Below are 26,757 nucleotides of genomic sequence, written 5' to 3'. Positions count from 1 at the left end.
AGGAAAGAGATTACCAGGTGCCTTGCTGAGATATTTGTATCATTGATAGTTGTAAGTGAGTTGCTGGAAGACTGGAGGATGGCTAATAGAGTTACGAGATTTTATTCAAGAAATGTAGACAAGAACATCCAGGGAACTATAGACCAGTGAGCCTGATATCAGCAGTGGGTAGGATGTTGGAGGGCATCCTGAGGGGCAAGATTTGTACGCATTTGGGAAGGCAAGGACTGATTAAGAATAGTCAGCATGGCTTTGTCTGTAAGAAATGGTTCTCATGAACTTAACTGAGTTTTTTGAAGAGGTGACAAGGAAGATTGATGAAGACAGAGTGGTAGACACTGTTTGTATGGATTTCACTAAAGCATTTGACAAACTTCCGTAATGTAGACTGGTTAGTACGGTGAGATCACGTGATCCAGGGTAGCTGCAAATTAGAGGATAATATAAATGGCAGTATTCTACTAACTTCATTAACTATTCCATCAATATACTCCTGACTATCTCAACAATATTTCAAAATGTCCTTTACCATTGCAGAAGGATACATGTCAAACCATCCAAAACTGCTCTAATGATCATTTCCTGAAGATATTGTAATATAAGCCAAAATGGCCATGACAATAACAACTTAAAGTAACCAACAATTTCTCAGAAACAGTTTTGAAGATTTATAGATTTTATTTAAGTACTGTGAGGAGAGACATATTGCTGAAACTATTTGTTCTTCACTTATCAGGATAAATGCAACAGTGCACAATTTCAAATGATTATAGCAAATTTTCTGAGAGGAGAAATGCAGGTGCTGGTCAGTTGTCAAGTCAACACTTTGACCAAGGCTCTGCCATGGATAAAGGACCAGGGATCTAGATGCTGCCTATGCTTCAGCATTAATTAAAACAAGATGTTTAAGACTTGAAATATTCATTTAGAATGAAACTATGCTGTTGATAATCCAAATTTCTTCTTCATTGTATCTCTGTTTCAGGTCTACAAATATTTACTTGTTTGTACAGAAATTGAAAGTAGCTAAAAATAAAAAATACAGTAATGATTCATATCTTGCTTGTATTCAGGACTGATCTCAGAATACTACATTTCGAAAGAAGAAATAGTTAATGCTGCGTGAGAAAATGGCACTGAACTATTAGTAAGTCAGCTGTGACTGATCAAGGTGTTACCATGGAGAATGCTTGAGGGAACTGTTGTCACCCAAACTTTATCTAATACAGGGATGATGCAAAGCCTGGACAATCATGCATGAGAGAGTCATGTTGTGAACAAGACAGGTAAGGTAGGACATATTTTCGGTGTACTTTTGAGCACATTCAGTGTTGTTCAGTAAAAGTTGTCCAATCATAACCACATCCATTGATTGACACACTGCTGTGATTTCTGTAAGCTCAAGTTTACTCATTACAGTCGGTATTGTGTCTCATGTGAACAGCCAAAGAGACACACTGTTTGGTCTTAACTGGAAATATTATACATATGAGCTGAGCTAGTTACACTTGCAGATAGTGATTTCTATACATACATAGGTTCCAGCTGACTACAAACAAAACGGAAATGTTGAAAGTGTGCGGCTTTGAGCCAATAGATCCCCACAGATTCCAAGGCCAATTGGGATTGACTGATATGCTAACAGCCAGTGTTTTTCAGTATAAATGGTTCAGATTCTTTGGAGCTAGATATTTTTGTGCAGACGATCTCAAGCATCATTCAAAAACATTTCAAAACATGATTCAAGTTGTGATTTTCTGTCTCGGTTTAACACTTGAATTAAGTTTGTTCTGGATCGTGGAAGATCGAGGGCAGTTAATTCAGTCGGCCTTACATGGGGCTTTAACGGGTGTGGCTACTTCCTTCCTTCATAGAAGATTTTGAAATTGAGGACAAACCGATTTGCTGGCCGGGGATGAACCTTTTCTGAGACCAGATCCTCCATGTTATAGGATTTGTCAAGTTGCACGATGATGTGCCGGTTCTCCGGCCGCATAAACCAATCTCTGATGAGGAGTGAGCCGGAAAAGTCACCTTCCTGAATGTTTAAGAGCGTCACCATGAGCTGCATTCCCTGTCTGTCCAGGAAGAGGTTGTCCTTCGTGTGCCGACTGCCCAGGACGATGGTATCGTATTTCCGATCTTTCGCGTAGTTGTCAATCACCTTGAGGCCTCTCGTGCCATCCAGCTGGTACACATCGGCTCCTTCTCCGCCCTTCAGGGTGTCCCGACCATCCAAAGGGAGGAAGAGGTCATCTCCCCCTTCCCCACTCAGGATGTTGTCCCCTCCTGATCCGATCAGCACGTCGGCGTAACCGGTGCCGATGGCGTTGTCCACTGCGTAGTACAAATCACCGTCGGCATCCGCCCCGAGGCCGAAGCCAACCTCCAGGTTCACCAGCACCCCCTGGCCCTTCTCGAGATCTCCCGCAAACAAGATGGTGTCCGAACCACTTCCGCTGTGAACCCGGTCTGCCCCCGGTCCAGGGTAAAGGATATCGTTGCCGGCACCACCCAGGATCCAGTCTGTGCCTTCACCGCCGTGGATTTCATCGGCTCCCTGACCCCCGGACAGATAGTCCTCCCCAGCTGACCCCTGGAGGGTATCGTCTCCTCCACGTCCCTCCAGCACGTCGGTGTCGGAGCCCCCGATGATGGCGTTTGGCAGCGCATTGCCGATGATGAAATTGCGCTGCTGGCGCTGGCCATGGACCGAGATGACCTTGTCCAGGGAGGGCACGGACGAGAGGTTCAGGTGCTGGCTGCCCTGCAGTGCCATGTCCACATAGAGAGTCTGCAGCCCATCCTCGGTGAAAGTGAACCAGACCCCGTCACTGCTCCGTCCCACCAGGTGCTGGTATGCCTCCCCCTGCAGATATTTGGACAGGGTACAGGAGAGACCCGGGGTTTTCAGGTGGATGTGTGTCCACATGCTCCACACCTGGATTTGGGTGAATTTTGCCGGAACCAGAATCTGATCCATGAGCAGGTCCTCGGCGTAATTGTTGATGGTGCACGTGCCCTTAGTCAGGACGTACGTGTCACTACCATTGCCCCCCTCTGCATGGCAGAATGTTGGACCACAGTCAATATAATTGTTTCTCTGGTTGCCATAGATCCAGTTCTGTTGGGAGGAGCCAATTAGTTTGACAGCGTGAGCCAACGCTTGGTTCCGGGCATCTATAAGCACGGTGTGCAGCTTGGAGTTGGACTTGTCCACCGCAAAGACCTGAGGGATGAGGTTGTGGTAGGAGATACCAGGCGGTGGGATGTAAATAGGTAACAGTGGCCAGGAAATATATTGATCCGGGAGCGTAAAGACTACACCGTCCTGACTACGCAACATCAAGTGGCGATGTGCCCCATCCTTGAACCAGTCCGTCAGGATGATTAAACAGGGGGGCTGCTTTCGGTTCCGAAGGTAAGCGTCGGGTGGACTCGGTTCAAACACTAAATCCTCAAAGTCTTCAGGTAGCAAAAGGAAATCCATCGTCTCCTTTGTGTCCTCGTTGTCAATGGTGATTGGGAACAACCAGGTCCATTGGCAATCGATAATGTAGGTGTCGCTGCCACCTCCCCCTTTCAGAAAATCCGCTCCCCCCATCCCACTCAGCACATTGTTTCTCTCATTCCCGTATAACCGGTCATTGTGGCGAGATCCCAACACTGTCATGATCTGCTGGTTCCCGGGAAATGTGGCCAGGTGAAATTCCACACCGGACTCTCGGCCGCTGAAGTCTACAAGCATTGGTTTGATCTCCGGCCTTGAAGAGGTGTTTGACACTTGGAACATGACAAAGTCGCCGCTGATGAAGGTGATGTGCTGCCAGGCCCAACCTCCTCGCCAGTTCTGGAGAATCACACAGGCCCCCGCTTGGGAAACCGTGTCATGGATCTCGAGGTCGCCGTTGTCCCTCACGGTCACACCGAGGTTCTGGTGATCGGAAGGCAGATGGACTGTGTCCCATTCCTCATCGCTCGACCAGTTATTGATGGTGTCGCAGGCCTTGTCAGCCTCGATCACGTAGATGTCCCTCCCGTCACGCCCCTCCAGGTAGTTGGCACCCTGGCCACCTCGCAATACGTTGCCCAAATCATTGCCGCGGATGGTATCCCCATGTTTAGTGCCAATCACTGAGATGACGGACCTCCAACTCACTTCACTCAGGTCTACAGTCTCTGGTTTGTAGTCAATGGGTGAGAAGTCGAGAGAGATCGCTTGGAGTTCAATCCAGTTGTTCAAGGTGGCATCACCAATGGTAAAGGTGACGTAATCGTTGCTCCTGAACTTCATATGTCGGTACTCGTCTCCCAGGAACCAGTTCTTGACCCACACTTGATGCTGATTGCCGAAGAACAGTCTCAGGTGGTGCTGGGATTTCTTGGCGGAGATCTGACCGAAGGAGACATTGAAGAGGAGCCAATCTGTCGCACCGTCCTCTGCGTGATTATCGATATCGGTCACTCCTCCCCACTCGGGGATGAAGTACAGATCTTGGCCATTGCCTCCCTGCACGCTGCTCCTCTGGGGCCCGAGGTAGAAGGCATCCCCACCGTCCCGTCCCCGGAGACTGTAGTAATAGTCGGAGAGGGAGTATGTGAGCTTGGCTCCCTTGGGGAGTTCCTGGACGGTGTAGAAGCGGTTCGGCCGGGAATTGCCGGTGTAAGAGCCGTGTAGTGTGCTGCGGTCCTCAGTCAGGGATCCGATGACCTCCTGGGTGTGCACGTGGATGAAGAACAGCAGAGTGACCGATTTCTCGATCAAGTGAACTCGTTGGGTCTCTCCCATGCCGGCGACCAGGTCGTTCACGGAGCAGTGAGTGGGGAAACAGTGCTTTCTCTCAATGGTTCCGGAACCTACTGGATCGGGCATCCGGACTGTCATACAATTGGCATCATCCAGCTCAATGTCCAGTGCCCCCCCAAAGGCAGAATCCTTCCCGGATAAGAAATTAACCATCCCATGGCACCCATCAGCTTGGGTGTACTCGGTGACTGTAAAATAACTCTCAGCACTCTTCAGCTCCTCGATGAATTTCATATCTTTGCGATGTTGCTCATCCAGCTCTGGGATTCTGTAAATCAGAGACCACGGGGAGAACTCACCCACCACATCCAAAAGACTCTGGGCGATGTCTCGGAAAGCGAGGGCGATGCCCTTGAGAACTGCGAGGCAGCGCTGACCAGTCGATGCCCCCGGGGGCAAGGAGTCCAGGCTGCCCTTAATCTCCGAGTAGAGAGGGTCCAGGCCGAGTCTGATGATGGTCAGAGCCAGGGTGACAGGGGCCATTTCTGGCCCGGCCAGCCCCGTCAGTAAGATGGCAGCATCCAGTGCTGCGTCAGCATATCCGAGCGGGCTCTCCCTCGCCACGTCTTCGTAAATGTTGAAGGCGGCAAAAGCGGTGGAGAGCACTGGTGCCTCAGTGACCTTCCCCAGCTTGGACATTTGTCCCAGGAGGCTCTCGGCTGCTTTGCCCTCCATCCGGGCAGCGATACTGGTCAGGGCACGGCTGGCAGAGTCCTCAAGAAGTCCCGAAACGGCTCGGTTGATGCCCGCCAATTCGCCCAGCCCATGGACCCCCTGTGCCAGCATGATGCCACCCTCCACATCGCGGCCTTGCTCCAGGAATGCTCGGGCTCCCTGGAAACCCATGAGGGTGCCATAGATGCCCAGGGCATGGTTAACTCTCTCCATGGCCTGACCCTCACCCTCTGAGACCTGGTCCAGCTTCCGGAAATGGTCATCCAGCAGCTCCTCCGATGCCAGCTTCTCCACCTTGGTTGGGATTTGAAGCTCCTTCACGATAGAAGGGTCACTTTTGCTCTGGATTTCGACAGTTAAACTGCCTTTTTCGAAGTGGGCCGAGTCACGCACAACCTCATACTCCACCCTGTCCAGCTCCTCTTGCGATTTCATGCTTTGCATTACCTCCCTCTCTAAATACCGTCTATCCTCGGCCATTTTCAAAGCCAGTCTTGGTCGGAGGCTCTTCCCCAGCACCGAGTCTTCCAATTGGCTCATGTAGTCGATCATATCCCGGCTCAGACTTTGCCGGAGTTGACTCTGCATTGTTGGAGTTTTCGGTAGGTGGTTGGAAACCTGGTCCCTGAGGAAGTTGTCCAAAATATTCTGATCAGGCTCCGGCGGCAGGTTGTGGCTGCTCTGCGTCAGTCTGAAATGTGCCGACTTTCTCACCATCCAGTTTCTCAAGACTCCCCGGGATCGATCCCTCACCATGTCCAACGGGACTGCCTCCAGGCCAAGTTTGGCATGGTTAGTCCCCCAGGTACCCCCACCGGCCATGGGGTTGCGGTAAACCCGGGCATTTCGGAGCAGATCACCAAGCAGAGAGTTCATTAACACCATCCTGGGATCCCTCACCACCTCCGCTAAGTGAGTTGCCGCCACTATCACTGCATCATGTTCATTGACATTCTGACTGATCTTATCCGTCTCTCCAGTCACCCAGGCTATGGCATTCTGCTTGAAACTCTGGGCTGCATTCATGTTCCGTAAAAGACCCCTGTAGGTCGGATCAAATTCTCCCCTCGGGAATTCACCTCCCGGGAGGATGTACGGCTCAATGTAAAAGTTCTCGAGATTGATCTTCAAAGTGAATTCACCAAACTGTATGAATCGGTTTTCATTCCTCATTCTGGTCATAACATTCCAGTAGGCCCTGTGTATTATTTTCTTCAGTGCCTCCGTAGGTTTTGGAACACTGTTTTCGAAAATCTTGCCCCATATTTCAATCATATTGTTTTTGTCCAGGCGAGGAATCCCTAGCCTTTCCCATGCCCTCCTCACTTCCACCTTATTCCATTCTGATTCGAGAAGCTCGAATCTCAGGTCTTGACTTTCCTCGATCAGTTTTTTTACATTGGCCAGATACTGTGGAAAGTTCCGGAATACTCTCACTTCAACAGTTTCTTCATTCTGACCAGACCCTCTTGTCTTCGCAACTTGCTCCAACTCCACATCCTTGGCCATTTCAAATATTTCAATGCTTTTCTCCTGAATGATCTCATCCAATTTTGTGTCCGGGATCAGGTATCGTTCCCCATCATGGGACCAAATTAAATATTCTGGGTAGTCTACCAGAGGGTGGATCTCTTCGTCTGGGTCGAGTGTGTGTGCCCAGTACAGATCCTCATCACCAAGGTCTTCAAGCTGGTTATCTTCACCCAGCCTCACCCGCCGTCGGTGACTGGCTTCATGCCGGAGCCAGTCTTCACCGGAATCTGATGTGACTTTGGTGCCATCTGGGAGGACGCTGACCTTGGTGGTCCGGGCTGACAGGGAGCCCACCTCCAGTCCATGGTTCCGTAAGTCAATCAGAAGATCGCGGACGAAGAGCTCGCCTTCAGAGCCCGCTCCAACATTGCAGGCCACCAGGCTGAGAGACTGCACCGATTTGCTGGGGAAGGAGAGTGGTGATTCAGCACCACGGAGAGCGAGGATTGCCTCAGAGAGCTGATGGGCGGTCAGCTCTCCCAAGGTGACCTCTTGGCTTGAGCCGTGGCCAATGACCACCAGCTTTGAGCGGCTGGTCACCTCAGGGACACTTCCCTGGGATGTCGATTTCAGATAAGTGAAGCCTTGTCCGTTCCACTCTAGCAGGGTCCTGTATTCCCCGGCCTGGATTTTCAGTTTGTTGTAGATCCAATCGGCTGCATCTTGCACAATCTGATCAGATTCCATCCTGAGGATCACTGTGTGATCCTTACCGTCTGGGAAGGAGCCATCGATCTCTTCTCCAACTTCCTGGAAATTGTTGTTGTTTACCTGGAGTTGGGGATATGGGGATACAGACAAATAGGGAGAGTCTATGGAATAATCTAGAGTGCAAATGACCTAACAGTGTATTGAATGGAGTAGCTAACTTCCAGTCTGTGTTTTACCTCAGCTGGCACTGGCATCATGTCATCCATCCAATTCCTTCCCCCTTACTATCCCCCGCCCCCCCCCTCACACACACACATACACACACACAGACCTAATCCAATGAATGTTTGAGGGGAGCAGCATGTGGGAGGATCTCCTGCTCTTTGGTGTATGCCTGGCTCTGGGGAATGGCTGTTTAGGAAACTGTGGAGGGTCTCTCTTAGTCTGTATCTGTCTGTGTCTTTGTTGTGTTTGTGTCCCAAAGCCTCCTGATGGAAAGAATTTTTCAAATCGTTTTATAGCATTTCTGATTTTATATCAGCAAAGTAGATTCACTCCACTGACAACTTCCATTTTATCTCTACATCAAGGATGTGTCTGCTGTTGAATAAAGTGACCATTGTGTTGTCAAAGCTTTCAGTTCTTCAGAACTGATTCATTAAAAGGTCAAATAAAGCAGGTAATAATGATTTCCAAATCAAGTGAGCTATGTTTACACACTTCAAGAATGACCATGTATGTTTCTGTGTTTAAATTAAGGTCTTAATATATCCTTCCTCTCTGAACATGAGAGCAGGTTGAATGATAGAATATCAGTGTTGTGCTAATGACCTGGATAATATTTTCCGTATTGACCTCATATCTGTCTATATACCTTGAACCTGAATAATCTGACCACATTATTAATTGTCCAGAAGAACAGTGACAGATTTCCTCCTTTTCCAAACCTCGCATGCTTCTTAAAATTCATGTGGAAAGTAATGATAGATAAATTAATGTATTCATGGCATTTGATTCCAGATCTTTGTACCTTTGATACCCCGGTCACACCTGCATCATTCCAATGGTTCAGTAATTGGCGCGCTTTGCTGGAAAACAATAAAAGGCAAAGTAAATGTTTTCTGAAATGTAATTTGTTTCAAGGACATAAATATGCATATATCTGATCTCTGCGCAATTGGTTTTGTTTGTGTGTTCCATGTAAGTCTGTTGCTTTTATGCTGTGTGAGGATCTGTATATGCCTATGTGTGTGTGTGTGTGTGTCGGTTTGTGTGCATGTGTTTTGGTGGGTGTGGGTATGCATGTGTGTGTATGTATCTGATTCTGTGTATTTGTGTTTGTGTGTACATGAGGGGTGTTGGGTATGCGTGTATGTCTTTCTCTATATATATTGCCTGTGTAACTTTCCAGGAATGTCTCTGGAAAGAATGTCTCTGAAGCTGGTTAAGTTTGTGCACTTGATTGTACCTGTATCTGGTGCCTGATGTGTGTGCTAGATCTGTTTACTTGTAATATTTCTGTCCATGTTTGTTTGTGTGTGGCTTTCTGTGTGACTGCCAATACAAATTGCATAAGATATTGCTCTGAAGACTGTTATCTTAGACTTTGCCCATAGATTTTCTATAGGGGTTTTGTACTAGAATTCATTGCAGTTAAGGAGATGTCAGCACAGTACTGTGTGCTCTCAAGAGTGTCAGGGATCTATTTGACCAGAACAATAAACTATGCCCCTGCTTAAACAATCATATTGAAAAATCCTTAAGAATACAAAACGCCTGAAACATAGATTATCTGAGTAACTTTGGATCACCAACATTATCAGAATGATGAATTTATCATCAAATTATTTTGTACCAGGCCAGATCCCTTCAAAACACATCAAGTAAGTAGCCTGGACCCTAATTTTGCGAGTTGTTTTAAGCAGGTGGATGGTGGATATTCTAGGAATGATGTAGCTGGCTCAATTACTTAGTTTCAAATAACACGGAATTTATTTGTAAGATTACAGAATGAAGCACAAACAAAAGAGAACAGAATACATTATAAAGTTAGAATACATTGACACACACACAAGTGCACATGCAAACGCACAGAGACACATGCACACATAGACACACATGCAAGTGTTTTGAGGGGGTCTGGCCTGGTCCATAACAGATTTCGGGCTCTTTGCAGACTCAAACTGCCTCATTTCTAATTAAATTTTAGCTGTCCCCAAAGATCCTGATGGCATTTCCAGCAAATCTCAATGCTGAGCTATGGCAGTAATTATCTCTCCTTTCCTCGCAGAAGGAGGCAGCTCCAACTCCAGCTTGACTGCCAATTCCAGCTGCTTGGCCTTATTCACCTTTTGTAAAACCCCCCAAAGTCACTTCTTCCACACCCAGAAAACCCTTTGTGACTTAGTGACTATCCAAAGCAGTGTTTAAGCTAACCAGAATCAACACCCAGAATAAAAGACACTAACAACTGTCACGCGCAGCCTTTGAGTCCAATAACCCTAATCCCAACCTGGAAATATAGAAAAAATTCTACAAAGAGCCCGAAATTGATTGCGTAGGAACCCTACCTAAAACAAAAAGTGGGAATCAGTATTTGTTAGCAATAATAGATGTGTCCACTTGATTTCCAGAGGCCATTATACAATCTCACAGCTAAAAGAATTGTAGAGGAGTTACTCAAATTTTTCAGTCGTTACAGACTACCCATAGAGATACAATCAAATCAAGGGTCAAACTTCACATCAAAATTATTCAAGGAAGTTATGGACAGCTTAGGAATAAAACAATTCAAATCTACTGTACACCATCCAGAGTCACAACGAGCATTAGAAAGGTGGCATCAGACATTAAAGATCATGTTGAAGGCTTATAGTCAAGATTATCCAGATGTTTGGGATAAAGGAATTCCATTTGTATATTTTGCCACCAAGTGAATCTACTCAATTCAGTCCAGTTGAATTAGGTTTTGGGCATGGAGTGAGAGGACCACTAAAATTGATTAAGGAGAAATTGGTAAGTCATAATTCAGAGACGATATATTTGGACTTTGTGTCAAATTTTAGGAAATCATTAAATAGGATGAGGGAATTGGCAAGACACATTTAAAAGTATCACAGTATTCAATAAAACGGGAAGCAGACAAAAAAATCAAAAACTTGCAATTTTGTTATCAGAGATAAGGAGTCTGTGTTACTTCAAGTGATAGATGAACCTTTAAGAGCAAGGTTTAGTGCATCTTATCAATTTGAAACGAGGATGGGTTAGGTCAACTATTTAAAAAAGATTTCAGACAGAAAAAAATCTCATTGAGTGTGTCATGTGTATATGCTCAAACAACATTTTGACAGGGAAGGAAAGCAAAAAGGAAATTGTGTTACCAGTTACAGCACAGAGTGAAGAACCAAATTCAGAGGATTCTGAATTGGACATTCCTCAAATTAAATTGGACAATGAGGAAGTTGACAAAAATTGGGATACATTATTGAGTTTACTTCCAAAGGAAAATCGAAATGACTTGAAAGAGTTATTACTATCACATGGGGAACTATGTGAAAATAGCAATTTTTGAGAAGATTTGTAGCTCAGGTTGATGATAAGTCTGTAAGTTAGCTCGCTGAGGTGGAAGGTTTGTTTTCAGATGTTTCGTCACCATGACTAAGTAACATAATCAATTACAGTCTCTCGTGAGGTGCTGGTGGTATGTTCCTCCTCTTTATTTATAGGTCTTGGTTTCTTCAATTGGGTGATGTCATTTCCAGTTCTTTTTTACAAGGGAATGTAGATAGGGTCTAAAGCGATGTGTTTATTGGTGGAGTTCTGGTTAGAATGCGATGCCTCTAAGAATTCTTCTGTGTGTCTTTGTTTCACCTGCCCCAGGATGTGTGTGTTGTCCCAGTCAAAGTGATGTGCTTCTTTGTCTGCATATATAGAAAATAGTGATAGTGGGTCGAGTCTTTTAGTGGCTACCATACATACATACAGGCAAGGAAGGATACCACTTTGACTGGGACAACACACACATCCTAGGGCAGGTGAAACAAAGATACAAACAAGAATTCTCAGAGGCATGGCATTCAAACCAGAACTCCATCAATAATCACATCGACTTAGATCCTATCTACCTTCCCTTGAAAAAAAGAACCGGAAATGACACCACCCACCTTAAGAAACCAAGACCTATAAGTAGAGAGGGAGGACATACCACCAGCACTTCACAGGCGATTCTCACTGATGATGTCACCTAGTATGGTGACAAAACATCTGAAAACAAACCTTCAAGCTCAGCGAATTAACTTACATACTGAAACACGGAAATAAGCTGGGAAGTGCTAACCTGATTAAGTATGATGCAGATATAGGAGATGCTATTCAGATTAAGCGACATTCTTATAGGCATATCCCTCTAAAGTTGGCAAGGTTCAAAAGGAGATTGAACACATGCTCCAAAACGACATAAATAAAGTGAGTTACAGTGACTGGAGCTCACACATGCTAAACCAAAACCAGATGGTAGCCATTGGCTATGTGTGGACTATCACAAAGTCAATGCAGTTACAAAGACTGATACATATCCAATTCCATGTTTGGAAGACTGTGCTGATAAGCTGGGAAAAACAACTTATATTTCTACATTGGACTTGCTCAGAGGATACCAGCAGGTACCTTTGTCTGAAAGAGCGAATATAGTTTCAGCTTTCATAATGCCAAATAGACTGTATCAGTTTAAAGTCATGCCTTTGGTATGGAAAATGCGTCAGCCACATTTCAAAGACTAACCAAGAAGGTCAGTTCCGGATTAACTAATTTTGTTGTAAACATAGATAACCTGATGAATTTTACTCACACATGGAAGGAACATTTGCAACATTTATCAGAATTGTTTGATCAACTTTGGGAGGCAGGCTTGTTGTTAAACCTGGCTAAAAGTGAATTTGCCCAAGTCCAAGTCACCTTCCTGGGCCATGTTATTGGTCATGGACAAATGGCCCTATGGATTGCAAAAACAAAGGTAACTGGGGAGTTTCCCATACCATCACTGAAAAGAGCAGTATTACAATTTCTGGGATTGAATGGAGTTTATTGGACATTCGCACCAAATTTTAGCAGTGTGGCTACTCCACTCATTGAATTGCTAAAGAAAGGTAAGATGTTTCAGTGGATAGTGGACTGTCAGAAGACATTTGATAGACTGAAAACTGTGTTAACCACTGCCCCAGTGGAAAGCCATTCAAAGTGGCTATAGATGCAAGTGATGTTGGTGTCGGTGCTGTCCTCTTACATGAAGATGATGAAAAGATAGAAAGACCTATCAGATATTTTTCCAGGAAATTGAACATGCATCAACAAATATTTGACAGGAACCTTCCAGCTTGGTGTAAGCATTACAACATTTCAATGTTTATGTTACCAGTAATGTATTTGAGACGATCATATACACTGATCATAACCCATTGAAGCTTGTGGAGAAATCTAATGACAAAATTCTCGACTGTTTAGATGGAGCTTGCTGTTATAGCCATTTATTGTGAAAATTGTGCATGTGGCAGGATGGGAAAATGTGATTGCTGATGCATTGTCGAGACGTGGATGAGAAACTGAGGCGTTTGGTGGTAGGACTAAACGGACTGAAATAGAATGTAGTCATACATGTTTACATATTTATGGTCAATGTAATGTATATGGGGTTTTGCAGTATACTGACAGTGTAGAGTCATGGAATCCCTAAAGTGTGGAAACAGGCCAATGGCCCAAAAAATCCACACTGACCCTCTGAAGAGTAACTGTGTCAGATCCATTCCCCTACCTTCTTACTCTACAGTTACCCCTGACTAACGCTCTTAACTTACACATCCCTAAACACTCAATTTAGCATAGCCAATTCACCTAATCTACACATCTTTGGATTGTGGGAAATGAAGCCATCTTTGGATATTGATGGTTCATTTTGCTTTAAAGGGGGAACATGTGATGATGTTGCTCCTTTAACAAGGATAAGTTGTCCTTGGTTGTTTTTTCAAAGGGATCGTAAATGCATAGATCCCAATGTGTCTGGTTTGGATGGGGTTTAAAAGCAATTTGATTATAGCTAACAGATACTACCTCAGATAAAAGGCTTTCAAATAAAAAACAAACGTAAAATGAAAAGGATTAAAAATCATACAACACCAGGTTTTTGTCCAACAGGTTTATTTGAAAATACTAGGTTTTGGAACACTGCTCCTTCATTAGGTAACTGTGGAGCAGGATCATAAGATACAGAATGTATAACACAAGATCACAGGGTCATGCATACGACTAATACAATAGATTCCATAAACCTAGATTACTTTTAATTGGCTGAGCAGAGACTGATAGCCAAGTCTGGAACCCATGAGCATGACTTTAACTGGGACCTTGGGTTCATGTTACATTACAAGTAACCCCACTACACTATACACTTTCTCACACACACACACTCACACACATGCATATTCTTACATGCTCACACACTCATGCAGACCCTCTCTCATATACTACACTCTCTGTCAGACGCTCTCTCTCTGGGAGACAACACAAGCAAACACCCACTCTCACATGCACACTCACATGCACACACTCACTGTCTCTCACACCGCAAACACACAAACATGCACACACACATACACTCTCTCTCTCTCTCACACTCTCTCTCTCTCCCTCACATGCATGCACAAACACATATAAGTCCATAGGTGAATTTGCATTTGCAGAATTATAATTTCAGATATATTCTATTTTGTTCAAAAAGCACATAATCTGCAGGCAGTCAATCCATGTAACATTTTATAAATTTCTTCTCTGGAAATAGAACCAGCATGCCTCAAGATTGGGATACAGAGAGACTCTAACCTTGCACCTTTAATGTATTGTCTGAGTGGAGATGTAACTTTTTTTTATAAAACCTTACGTTATCTTGAGAACGTGATTCGAAAAAATTTCTGGGATTTACATATTAATGAACTGAAACTTGCAACCCGTTCTAAAAGATGAAAGATGAAACAGCAATCCAAGTTTCTTCCATATATCATATCAGTTGCATGTATGACACTGTGATCTTGTGCTATAAGTTCTGTGTCTTATTATCCTATTCCACAGCAACCTGATGAAGGAGCAGTGCTCCGAAAGCTAGTACAGAGGAAACTCGATTATCCGAATATCAATTATCTGAATATTGGATTATCCGAAGGGGATCTCAAGGTCCCGATAGAAATATTATGTCAAAGAGCTGTTTCAACCCTGATCACATCTTTTGTTTACAGGTACAATAATTATAAATGAACTTGGTTCTCTGAAATGCTGCTGAGAACAGTCTCGGAGAGTTTAGGCACCGTCTCCAAATGACTGTTGTCCCGCCCACTGTCTGTCCCCGCACACTTTCTCTGGAGTTCTACACAGGCATGTACCCTGAAGACTCCTTCCACAGATAATCTCTCCTACATCGTCCTGTACAGGGCAAAGGTGGAAACTGTCAAAATGTTGTGTGTGTGTGTGTGTGTGTGTGTGTGTGTGTGTGTGTGTGTGTGTGTGTGTGTGTGTGTGTGTGTGTGTGTGTGTGTGTGTGTGTGTGTGTGTGTGTGTGTGTGTGTGTGTGTGTGTGTGTGTGTACGTTCTATTTGGAGACATACCGCACAACGGCAGCAGCAGTCTTACTGTTGGTGTACAATCCAGCTGCCCAACTACCCCCCCCCTCCCCCCCACCACCATCAGAAGGGTGGGGAGGGTCAGATGGGGGAGTGGGGTCACGGACGAGGTTGGACAGTGGTGAAGGACTGCGGTGCAGGGTTGGGGGGGGGGGCGCGCACGTGGGGCGGTATTGAATGGTGTTGGGGGTGGGCGGGTGGCCGGGGGCTTGTGTGCAGTGTGCTTTTGCCAAGTCTCCTGAACGGGGAGCAGATTTCACAGAAAACTCCAAGCCCCAGAGGAAATCAATTAACTGAATAATCAATCATCAGAACGAAATAGTGCCCGCCCATCTCGTTCGGATAATTGAGGTTCCTCTGTACTTCCAAATAAACCTGTTGGGCTATAACCTGGTGTTTTGTGATTTTTAACTTTGTCCACCCCAGTCCAACACCAGCACCTCCACAGAAGTGGCCAGCTTTCCCAGCTCAGCTTTACTCTGGTTTGGTTTGGTTTGGTTTTAGAAAGCAGTCAGTTTTTGAGGCTGCTGGTCAAAGAAACAGCTCCATGTCGACCCTCTCTCTCTCTCTCTCTCTCTCTGAGATCCCTCCTGTAAGAACCTGTGTTTGATTTTACCTTTTTGTGCTAGGGGGTGTTCATGGGGATTGGTGCAAGTATTTGGAACATCATCATTAAGTTGTGAGAGAGTCGACTGATTTTCAAATAGTTATGTTCTAAGTTTGGTTTTGTTCATCTGTAAACTAAATTCAGTTTTGTTTAAAACAGAGTGGTTGGGCATCATTCCTGGAATATCCACTTCACACCTGCTTATAACAACTAGGAAAGTTAGGGTCTGGGCTATCTTCTTGATGTGTTTTGAGGGGGGGGGGGGGTCAGCCTGGTCCATAACAAGGTACTTAGACTGGAACGGACAATCCCTATTTTTCCTATTGAGATTCATTCAGTCTACTAGGAGCAACTTCAATCCTCATGCCATTCAGTATAAAATCATAGAGATCTCTAGCACAGTAAACAGGCCCTTTGGCCCATCAAGTATATGCTGACCATATATAGCCACCTAACTATTCTAATCCCATTTTCCAGCACTTGGCATTGCAAATGTACATTTAAATACTTTTTTTTGGTTGTGAAGGTGTTTGATTTGACCATTCTGTGAAAGCATTGTGTTCCAGATTCCCACCACATTCTGGATGAATGAAGACTTTTCCTCACATCTACTCTAAACCTCCTTCCCCTTCTGTTAAAACTGTGCCCCCTGGTCATTCACATACATGAGAACTAATTTAGGATTTTCCTATATTTTTCCCAGATTTTTTCATGATCCCAAATTTAGTCTACCTTAATACACCAGCTGGATCTATAAAAGGAGGGAACCATCTATCTAGTCACCAGGAAGGTGTAGGACCAATCTTGAGAGACCAGTGTTTGGGGAGGGTTAAATGTGGAAAAGACCCTTTTGGGAGAGATGGGGAGAATAGATTTGGACAGGCAAAAAGGACCTTGAAGTGCATTCTCATTGAGTCATAGAGATGTACAGCACAGAAACCAGATCCTTTGGTCCAAATTGTCCATGCTGGCCAGATATCTTAAATAAATCATAGTCCTATTTGACAGCAGTTGGTCCATATCCCTCTAAACTCTTCCTATTCATGTGCTCATCCAGAGGCCTTTTAAATGTTATAATTGTACCAGCCTCCCCCATTTCCTCTAGTAGCTCATTTCATACATGCAACACCCTCTGCATTAAAAAAGTTGTCCCTTCGATCTCTTTTAAATCTTTCCCTCCCACTTTAAACCAATGCTCTCTAGTTCTGGGCTCCCCAACCCTGAGGAAAAGACCTTGGTTATTTACCCTTTACATGTTTCTCTTTATAAACCTGTATAAAATCACCCCTCAGGTAAAATCACCCCTCAGCCTTGACGCTCCAGGGAAAACAATTCTATCCTATTTAGCGTCTCCCTATAGCTCAAAGCCTCCAATCCTGGCAACATCCTTGTAAATCTTTGCTGAACCCTTTCACGTTTCACAACATCATTTTTATAGCTATGTGCAATGGGGAGAGAAGGATGGGGCTAACTGAGGTGAAAGCTGTAAATGGCTGAGGGAAACCACTGATAGTGCTGCTGGTGAGGTGTGGTGAGGTGTCCCTGGCAACTGAGTAGGCATCACAGGGACCACATGGAGTCAGTGATGTTGGTATTTGAGGGGTCAAACCAGAGTGAGTTGCGAAGATGCTGCATGTAGCCTTGAGAGTAGGATAGTATAAGCCTTGGTGGGATGATGAACTCAGACCAGGCTGAATTCAGGTCCCTGTCAGAGAATCACAATCCCATCTTCCTCTTCTCAGGCATCTTCAGGAAAACTGTCCTTTGACACACTGGGCAGCTTCGGAATGCCAGTGCCCGACCAGGAACACAGTGACCTTAGCTGCCGGAATGTCAGCCTTTGGAATGGGCATCTGGTGAGTGGCAAGTCCTTCCGGGAATATCAGGTGATAAGATGGTGCCATGTTTAGGTGAGAGGACAACTTTAAGATTGAGGGGTGATGTGAAATTCCTCCAATCATCTCAATACAACTGTGACGTTTTCCATAGAGCGTTGGAGGCTTAGGGGTAATCTCATTGAGATTTATAAAATCAACAGGAGCATAGATAAGGTGAATAACCAAGATCTTACCCCCAGAGTAGAGGAGTCCAAATCTAGGGGACATAGGTTTAAGGTGAGGGACCAGAAGGGCAATTTTTACATGCAGAGGGTGAATTGTGCATGGAATGAGCTGCCAGAGGAAGTGGAGGAGATTGGTACAATTACAAGTTTAAAAATATGTCTGGATGGGTATATGAATAGAAAGGGTTTCAAGAGATATGGGCCTAGTGCTGTCAAATGGGACCAAATCGGTTTAGGATATCTGGTTGGATATGTTGGACCGATGAGTTGGACTGATCTTTCTGTTTCTCTGCTGTATGGCTCTGTGACTGACATTCACCCACAATAACATGAGCACCGGCCCATATTTTCACTGTCATTTATCTCCATCCTGGGCAGGTAAGGATGCATGCACGTACATACTCCTGTTTTGTTAGATAGATCAGCCAACTTGTCAAAATTCTTTCTATTATGTGTGGAAATGGATTTGAAACCAGTTTGTGCAAGATGCAAATACTGTTGACTACTCACTTTTGTTCTTCCACCAGCCATTCTGAATCTTCAATGTTGTTACTCTGTTCAAAAATGAATCGGAAATTGTCTGGAACTCCTGATGAAGAAAATTATATTTTAAACGACTGCAGCGTCCCACATAATCATCAGGATCCTACATGCAGAGGGCATTTATTTGATAACCATGGTTTATCACAAGTTGCTGAAATAAATAACGGGCTATAAGTACAACCCTCAAGGTACACTTGTTAACAGTGTCATATTGTGAACACAGAACATGGAACAGTACAGCACAGGAACAGGCCCTTCTGCCTACAGTATTGTAACAAACGTGACGCCAAATGAAACAAATCCTTTCTGCCTATCATTAGTCCAAATCCCTTCATTCCTTGCACATTCATATGCTTAACCAAAAGTCCCGTAAATTCAAAGATATGCAGGTTAGGTGAATTGGCCATGCTAAATTGCCCACAGCATTCTGAGATCTGTATGTTAGGTGCATTAGTTAGGGGTAAATATACGATAATGGGGTAGGGGAATAGGTCTAGATGGGTTACTCTTTGGAGGGTAGGTGTGCAAAAGGGCCTGATTTCACGCTGTAGTGATTCTATGAGTCTATGATTTTTTACCGTGTCTGCCTCCACTACCAGCCCTGGCAGTGTGTTCCAGGCACCTACTGTGTTCTGTGCGAAAAAAGTGCCCCTCCCATCTCCTTTGAACGTAGCCTGTCTCCCCTTAAATGTATGCCCCCTTGTATTAGACACTTCACCTCTGGAAAAAAAAGATTCTGACCGTCAACTCTATCTAATGCATCTCATAATTTTATAGACTTTCATCAAGTCTCCCTTCAACCTCTGTTGCTCCAGAGAAAACAACCCAAAGTTTTCTCGCCTTTCCTAATGGCTCATTCTCTCTAATCTAGGCAGCATCCTAGTAAATCTCTTCTGCACCCTCTCCAAAGCCTCCCCATCCTTCCTGTATTGTGCTGACCAGAACTGAATGCAATACTCTAAGTGTGGCCTCATCAAAGTCTTATAAAGCTGCAAGATGACATCCTGACTCTTGTATACAGTTCCCCGAACTAGAAAGACAAACATGCCTTACACCTTCTTTATCATCCAATCTACATTCATGGCCACTTTCAGGGAGCGATGGACTTGAACCCCAAGATCCCGCTGGACATCAATGCTGTTAAGGGCCCTGTTATACTTTTCTTTAACATTTGCTCTCCCAAAGTGCAGCACCTCATACTTACCCAGGTTAAACTCCGCCTGCCATTTCTCTGCCCATATCTACAACTAATCTACGTCTCATTGTATAATTTCACAACCTTCTACACTATCCAGAATCCCACCCAGCTTTGTATTGTCTGCAAACTTACTAACCCACCCATTTACAATTTCATCCTAGTCATTTACAACAAACAGCAGAGGCCCCAGTACGGATCCCTACGGAACACCACTGGTCATGGATGTCCAGCCTGAAAAACACCCTTCCACCACTATCCTCTGTCTTCTATAGGCAAGCCAATTCTGAATCCATGCAGAATTGTCATAAGCCAGTTAAATGGATTGTGGTCATTGAACTAAATATTTCACAAACAATTATGTCTAAAACCACTGTTGGCACTCGTTGTGCTAATCTGCTGATATGTTATGTCCACCTCACTCTGAGTTTGACTTGTTAGGTTGGGAATCAGAGCAATGGTTGACAATATGGCTTTATGGTTGCAACTAGGGGTGAGAAAGGACAGTATGCGCAGTAGGTTAGTTTACTGTGGATTCCTCCAGGCAACTGCATTCCAAAGTAAGTTGCAACTCTGTTCTCCCAAGCAGTTGTGAGGTTTCGATGTATGTTTATTGGGAGGCCTGAGAATCTGTAGCTGAGCTCCATACCATCTTGCCTGCAGGTCTGTATCAGTGTTTATGCACCATGTATACATTTTATCATACTGATCAGCTCTTTACACCTTATCCCTGCATACTCTTCTACGTGCACCATGTCTCCCTGTTTAAATGTGATTGACTTTACTCCTTTCTCAGAACAACATGTAGCACAATCCTAAAACCCTCTGACCAAAGAAACTCCTAAAATCCTTAAGGGGCTATCACAGGGTTAGCTTTGTATCAGCCAGGTGAATTTGGCTGAATCAGTACATAAACATTGCAGAAGCTCAAGTGTTGGTTAGATTCTCTGTAATTCAAATTTCCACATAAAGCTGGTCTGAAAGTATTTCCACCTGAAGCTGGCTACTCTCAGAGAATTGAAACAATGAGGTAAATCGAAACAACGAGGTGCCTGAGTTCCTGCCGACCGATTCTATTTGGTAAAAAACTGTGGACACAGCATTGAGCCTTGCTTCACACCATTGATCACAGTCCTCCAGTCTGAAAAACAACCTTTCACCATCACCCTCTGTCTCCTCTCTTCAAGCCAATTTTGTGTCCAAATGGCTAGCTCTCCCTGGATTCCACATGATCTAACTTGCTAACCAGTTTACCATGTGACCTTGTTGAGCTCCTTGCTAAAGTCCATTTAGAGTATATAACTCCTGCTAAGGTTTGCTTTTCCATAATGCGGCACCTCACATTTATCTAAATTAAACTCTATCTGCCACTCCTCAGCCAACTGGTCCATCTGATCAAGATCGCATTGGAATCTGAGGTAACCTTCTTCATTGTCCACGACACCTCCAATTTTGGAGTCATCTGCAAACTTACTAACTATACCTCCTATGTTCACATCCAAATCATTTATGTAAATGTCAAAAGGCAGTGGACCCAGCACCGATCCTTGTGGCACACCACTGGTCACAGGCCTCCAGTCTGAAAAGCAACCCTCCACCACTACCCTCTGTCTTCTACCATTGAGCCAGTTCTGCATCCAAATAGCCTGTTCTCCGTGTTTTCCATGTATTACATCTTACATTTACACAAAGATGTTTTTTATTTTGAAATGAAAGCAAGCCTAGACATTATTCTTAATATTCAGATTTATGTACCAGAAATTTAGAAATGTACTGCTCAGCAGGAGGCCATCAGGCTCCTCCTAACTGTGCTAGCTCTTTGAAAGAATAATTCTATTACTGTTGTCTTATTTCTCTGCTCTATCCTCAGATGCCCTGTCCTTTTCACATCTATACTCATTTCATTTTGATGGTTATCATTGAATCAGTTTCCTTCATTGTCCCAGGTACTTCCAGAATATAACCAGTCACTACTCAGTAATGTTTTACAATGCTGTCCACACAGCTAAGGTTTTTTGATTAGATCTCCCAGGCACGGTAATGCAATAAAACAATTGCAACAACATTAAATACTGCTGATGTCCCCACATGCTGAAGAGTATGGATTAGAAGTCCAGCTGAGATATTTCATACTAAGGAGCCGATTCCTCAGTTCACATGAATTCTAGCTTTGAACTCTTCACATTATTCTAGTGTCCAAGGTTACATGAGTTAAACATTGTCACCTGAATGTGGGGCTGTTTTTGGATCAAACTGCATTTCAGTAAAAGACAAACATGGACTTTGTAATGATCACCTTCATTATTGTTCCCAGGAGCTGGGATCTCCCACACCAGTGAAAAAGACACGAGCCAGAAGTAGCACAGTTTCCAATCCATGAGTCAGAGGTAGCGGATTCTGAGAGGATGGTGAAAATATCAAGAAGGTTAAGATTGTAATCATAACATCAGGCAGAGACCAACACTATAACTAATTGGGATAGCTTTGTAAGCAGCTGGCACAGGACGTGTGGGCAGAATGGCCTCCTGTACTCCAAGAATCAATGCTACGTGCTCTTGTATTAAACATTGATGAGGCCCTACAGTGTGCACCAACCTTATCGCACAGAAGGTCACCTTTACACTGCATTTGACAGGGTAAATATTGTTTTGTTTTAAAAGTCTGTTTACTTTTTGTTCTACGTGACCTGTCCATTTGCGTTTCTGTCTGTTGATCTATTTTTTTGTCAGCTGGCCACATTTAGCAGCACTTTGGCCTTTAAGGCAGACAATCCTCCAGAGTGAAAATTGGGTTTGTGACCGAATGGGTCCACAGGTAGTTCTCCTATAACGCCGGAGTTGCGTTCCAGTGAAACCTTGCTTAATAGAAATAATGGAGCCAATGGGAAAAGTGGGGTTAGGGCACTCACGATCACTCAAAGATCACCCAAAAGCCTAACACAAAGTATAGCACACCATTCATGAAGGTTTAAATCATAGTTATTAAAAACATTAACACATTACGTTGAAAAATATTGTTAATGCAGGGACAGATTCAGGCACAGTCGTAGTTGCAGAAGAGGGGGCTGTGGTTGATTGTCTTTTGCCTGTTTCTTGAGGGGGGGGCACTTTAAAAAAGACATTGCAATTTTATCATCAGGACCAGGTTCTTGCTGACATTCTTGTCACTATGCCCCTCCATTTTTGCAAAAACAATGATAATCTAAGAGTAGATTGTGTGATATGCAGGTACAAGAACAAATTAGAAATGCAAATGGTATGTATGAGAGTGATGCAGTCCTGCAGGAATTATACAGTACTTACAGCAGCTGACATTGGGGCATGGGGCAGGACAAAGCATGCAAAATGATCACCACTGGATTCGCACTTTGTGAACAGAAGTAAACATTCTCAAAAGTACCCTTCCCTAATTCTCCAGTGATGTTATAGCTGCTGAAACACCCTTTATACGAGAACTATCAGCATTAGGAATAAGCATTTGTTGCCTTTTTCGAGCATTGACTTAAACAGTCTAAGGCAGACTTTCTTTGTAAATGTTTGAATTGACTGTCTCTGAGTCTCCTGGTGGGTTGTCACATTGTGTCACAGCCCTGGAACCAAGTGCAGGATATTGACAACTGGTGGGATACAACTAAAGACATTGAATCATCCTGGCAGAGACTTGGAAGGATATCACCGTTCCTTCAGAGTCAACACCCTTTGTAATGACATTGCAAGTCATGGACTGCAGCGGTTCAAGAAGGCAGCTCGCTAACACCTTCTCGAGAGCAACTGGAGACGGTCCAGCCAGTGACAACATATCCCATGAGTGAATTATGGTTTGCCTAATGGTGGGGAAAGTAAATGAAGCAGTTAAACTGCAGGATTGTGAAAATGCACTGATCCAAACCAGCAGACCTTATCATTTCACCTGCCAGGTTTTCCAAAGTCTGGGAATCAACTTTGGATAAGATTGAGTTTGAAATAGTTACATAATTCTGAGATATCCCACTTCTTTATAGCACTATGACAATTAAATCGTCAACCTGCCTCCTGTGAACACATTGTGTGCCTGTCCTGACACTTTCCGTTAAAATTAGAACCAAACTCTTTCAGGTTTTCAACATTTTTACGATTCACCTGACTTAGACCCATTAGTTAGGGCAATAAAAATGAAGCCATGCAGAACATCGATTGCTTTGGAAGTAAGCTTTAAGAATGAACTAAAAGGTGAACTGTAATTGCACTTACTTCTCATGCATGGAATCACAGAGCTGTTGCCAGTTTCAGGAAGAGCAGAAAATGTCCCATGTAAGTCTGCTTTCTCCCAGTATAAAAGGCACGCTTGACTTGTGTATCAGCAAAGGCCCAATACAAATATTGGAGAATCACCGCGGTTCATAACCTTTCCTGTAAAAGAGAGGTTTTACAGGAGTTTACTCACAGAGTTTACATAGCTGATCTAGTCTCTGGCTGCCCTCAGGCTACTGATAGTATGTGTTTAGGAATAATCATGCACCGAGTGTCAGGGACAGTTGGTTAGATCGTCCCTTTTTGGAGATTTTTATGGCTTTGCACTTGTATGGCATGAATGTTATTGAGGAGAAAGTGAGGATTACAAATGCTGTACATCAAGAATGTGGAGCTGGAAAAGTCTGAGGAGGGGCCGTATAAACTGAACAGAACCGATGTTAAAACAAGCACATTGCCAGGGAGACCTGGGCTTTCATCTTGTTGTTGAATGCTTAAAAGCCAGTTTGACTCTGAGAATTTATCAGTAATACAGACATTTCACAACCTGAACAATTGTGCATTGTATTTTAATCTGAATATGGTGTCATCATTCAGGGAGCTTTTTGGCTCCGTGAGCCCTCACAGTTCTCCAGCTCAGTCTCTGTCTGTTATTTCCTGTCTCCCTCTGTCCCTGTCTATCTCTCTCTGTTTCTGCTTGCCTCTGTGCTCCTCTCTGTGCCTCTCACCATTCCCATCTTTGACAGCTCTCTGACTGTATATATAACATTGTCATGCTAAGGCAGACTGTGTACCGAGTGTAACAGTGTTTGCAGTGGCCCAGAGGGTAGAGGATTGTCTGGTGGACGGTAAGCAGGGTCATTTCCAGTTTGGTGAGTGGTACTAGTGGGCAGTGCCAGACGGTTACAGCTAACACTGCAGCCAGTTACAATCGATATCAATGGGTTAGACAAAGGGAACACATGTGGTGTCTCCAGGTTCTGTGACAAGACCATGTTGGGTGGGAGAAATGGCGATGGGGACAGCCAAGGGGGCTGTAAATAGATATGGGCAGTTTCACTGAGTGGGGCAAGTAATTGGCAGATGGAATATAGTGTGGAGAGGTATAATATGGATAAAAATATGTATGAAAATGGAATAGTGTCGGATAGTTAGGCTTCAGCTTGGTTCCACTGGTCAACGCAACGTTGAGGTCTGAGGGCTTGTACTGTGCTGTAATGTTCTATGTTCCGTCTGTTTGTGGCAGAGATTTGCAAACAAACTCAGTGACATATCAAACTCCCTGTTCCCAGGCCAGTCCATACTTCCAGACCCAAGGACATAGTTCCCCTGTGTGAGGAGCAATTTTCTGACAGGATATATTAACATTGCAACATGAAGATACTGAGTGTGATAGAATTTGTTACATAAAACCATATCATATATTTTACTGTTTATATCATGTGCAGTACGTTTAAAACATCGGCAGATAGAACATAAAGACAAATGGGGTGATGTCATTCATGTTCGTCAGGAAAAAAAGCGAGAAACAGAACGTTTCTGTATAAATTGGTGGACAATTATAAAACACTATTGTCCAGGATGCATTTATGGTTAATAGCAAAACTAAGACGAATGATTCTGAATGTGTCAGTCAGTCAGCAGCCATTTTAGGTTTGTTGAAGGCAGCCATTTCATGTTAGCATGGCAATGACGTTGATTTTCCAAATAGGGAAAGGTAAGGGAGAGTGGAGAGGTGGGAGTGCATGTCCATTTGAGTGCAGTGTGGATTCCCCAGAATGCTAGTTGGACAGCAAGGGTTTAGTGGTGAGGGAGTGAAATGGCACAAACTCAGGGTTGTCCCTGGAATTTAGATGGATCTGAGATGGTTGAAATTTTCAACATAATAATGGAAAGTGCTGTGTTAGATGAAGAGATAGATTTCTTGCTGCTTCTGGAGTCTAGAGCTGGGATCATCATCTAACAATCTAACAATACTCTGAAAGCCGTTTGGAACTCTCAGGCCATGTTCATCATGGAGTCAGATATTGAATAAATCACTCTCAACTCTGTCCCCATCAAACACTCCCAGGACAGGGACAGCATGGGCTTAGTTACAGAGCAAAGTCCTTAAGAAGGTGGTCGTGAGCTGTCTTATTGAGCTGTTACACTGCATAAAACTGACAGAATTTCAGAGTCTGATTTTTATTTTGGAGAAACGGAATGGAGCAGAAATGAAACAGCAGTTTTCTTTGCTACAGCTCCTGGTTGAACATTTAACCATAACTACTGAGTTAGACACTAGAACCTCATTGATGGTCTCAGTCGGTTCATATACAGCATAGTACATCGCAGGGAGTGAGTTAGAGGCTGGAATGTAATTGAGGTGATCGGGGATATGTATAAAATAACATATAATGTGAGACAAATTACAAATGGGAATTTAATCAAGAGGGTCAGTATGGTTTATGCACAAATTATTGGATATCCGGGAATGAGCTACAGACTGGAATCTAATTGATGAGTTCAGAGTGGTCTGTACAGAGTATCGGATTCCCAGGAGTGAGTTACAGATTGGAATCTATTCGTAGGAATCGAGGAAATTTATATCCAGAATAATATCTCAGGGGCATTTTGACATTATTTATATTTAAAATAACTGATGCCTGAGAGTGAGTTACAGGTTGAAATGAGATCCAGAAGTTTTGGGGGATTTGATTGTTGTATGTACGTTTGTTTGTGTGTATTGTGGTTGTGTTTGCCTGTGTGTTTACTTGTGTGTGTGTGCGTATGCGTGCGTGTCAGAGTAAATCTC

General features: G+C 44.0%; 1 protein-coding gene across 1 annotated transcript; it reads right to left on the bottom strand.

Annotated features, from left to right (window-relative positions):
- Nucleotides 1-655: 655 nt before the first annotated feature.
- On the bottom strand, nt 656-24,115 carry LOC122554016 (uncharacterized). Its single transcript, XM_087990148.1, has 5 exons — nt 23,964-24,115; nt 22,031-22,131; nt 18,507-18,585; nt 8,697-8,754; nt 656-7,786 (listed from the first exon to the last, which is right to left on the bottom strand). Exons 2-5 carry the CDS (start codon nt 22,110-22,112, stop codon nt 1,856-1,858), a joined length of 6,150 nt encoding a protein of 2,049 aa, XP_087846274.1. The 5' UTR covers nt 22,113-22,131; nt 23,964-24,115; the 3' UTR covers nt 656-1,855.
- Between the last annotated feature and the right edge of the window lie 2,642 nt (nt 24,116-26,757).

This window comes from Chiloscyllium plagiosum, unplaced genomic scaffold (genome assembly GCF_037043375.1).
Source record: "Chiloscyllium plagiosum isolate Xiang-an unplaced genomic scaffold, Cpla_swu_hap1 HiC_scaffold_8, whole genome shotgun sequence".
Lineage (NCBI taxonomy): Eukaryota > Metazoa > Chordata > Chondrichthyes > Orectolobiformes > Hemiscylliidae > Chiloscyllium > Chiloscyllium plagiosum.
This window is presented reverse-complemented; position numbering and strand designations above follow the sequence as displayed.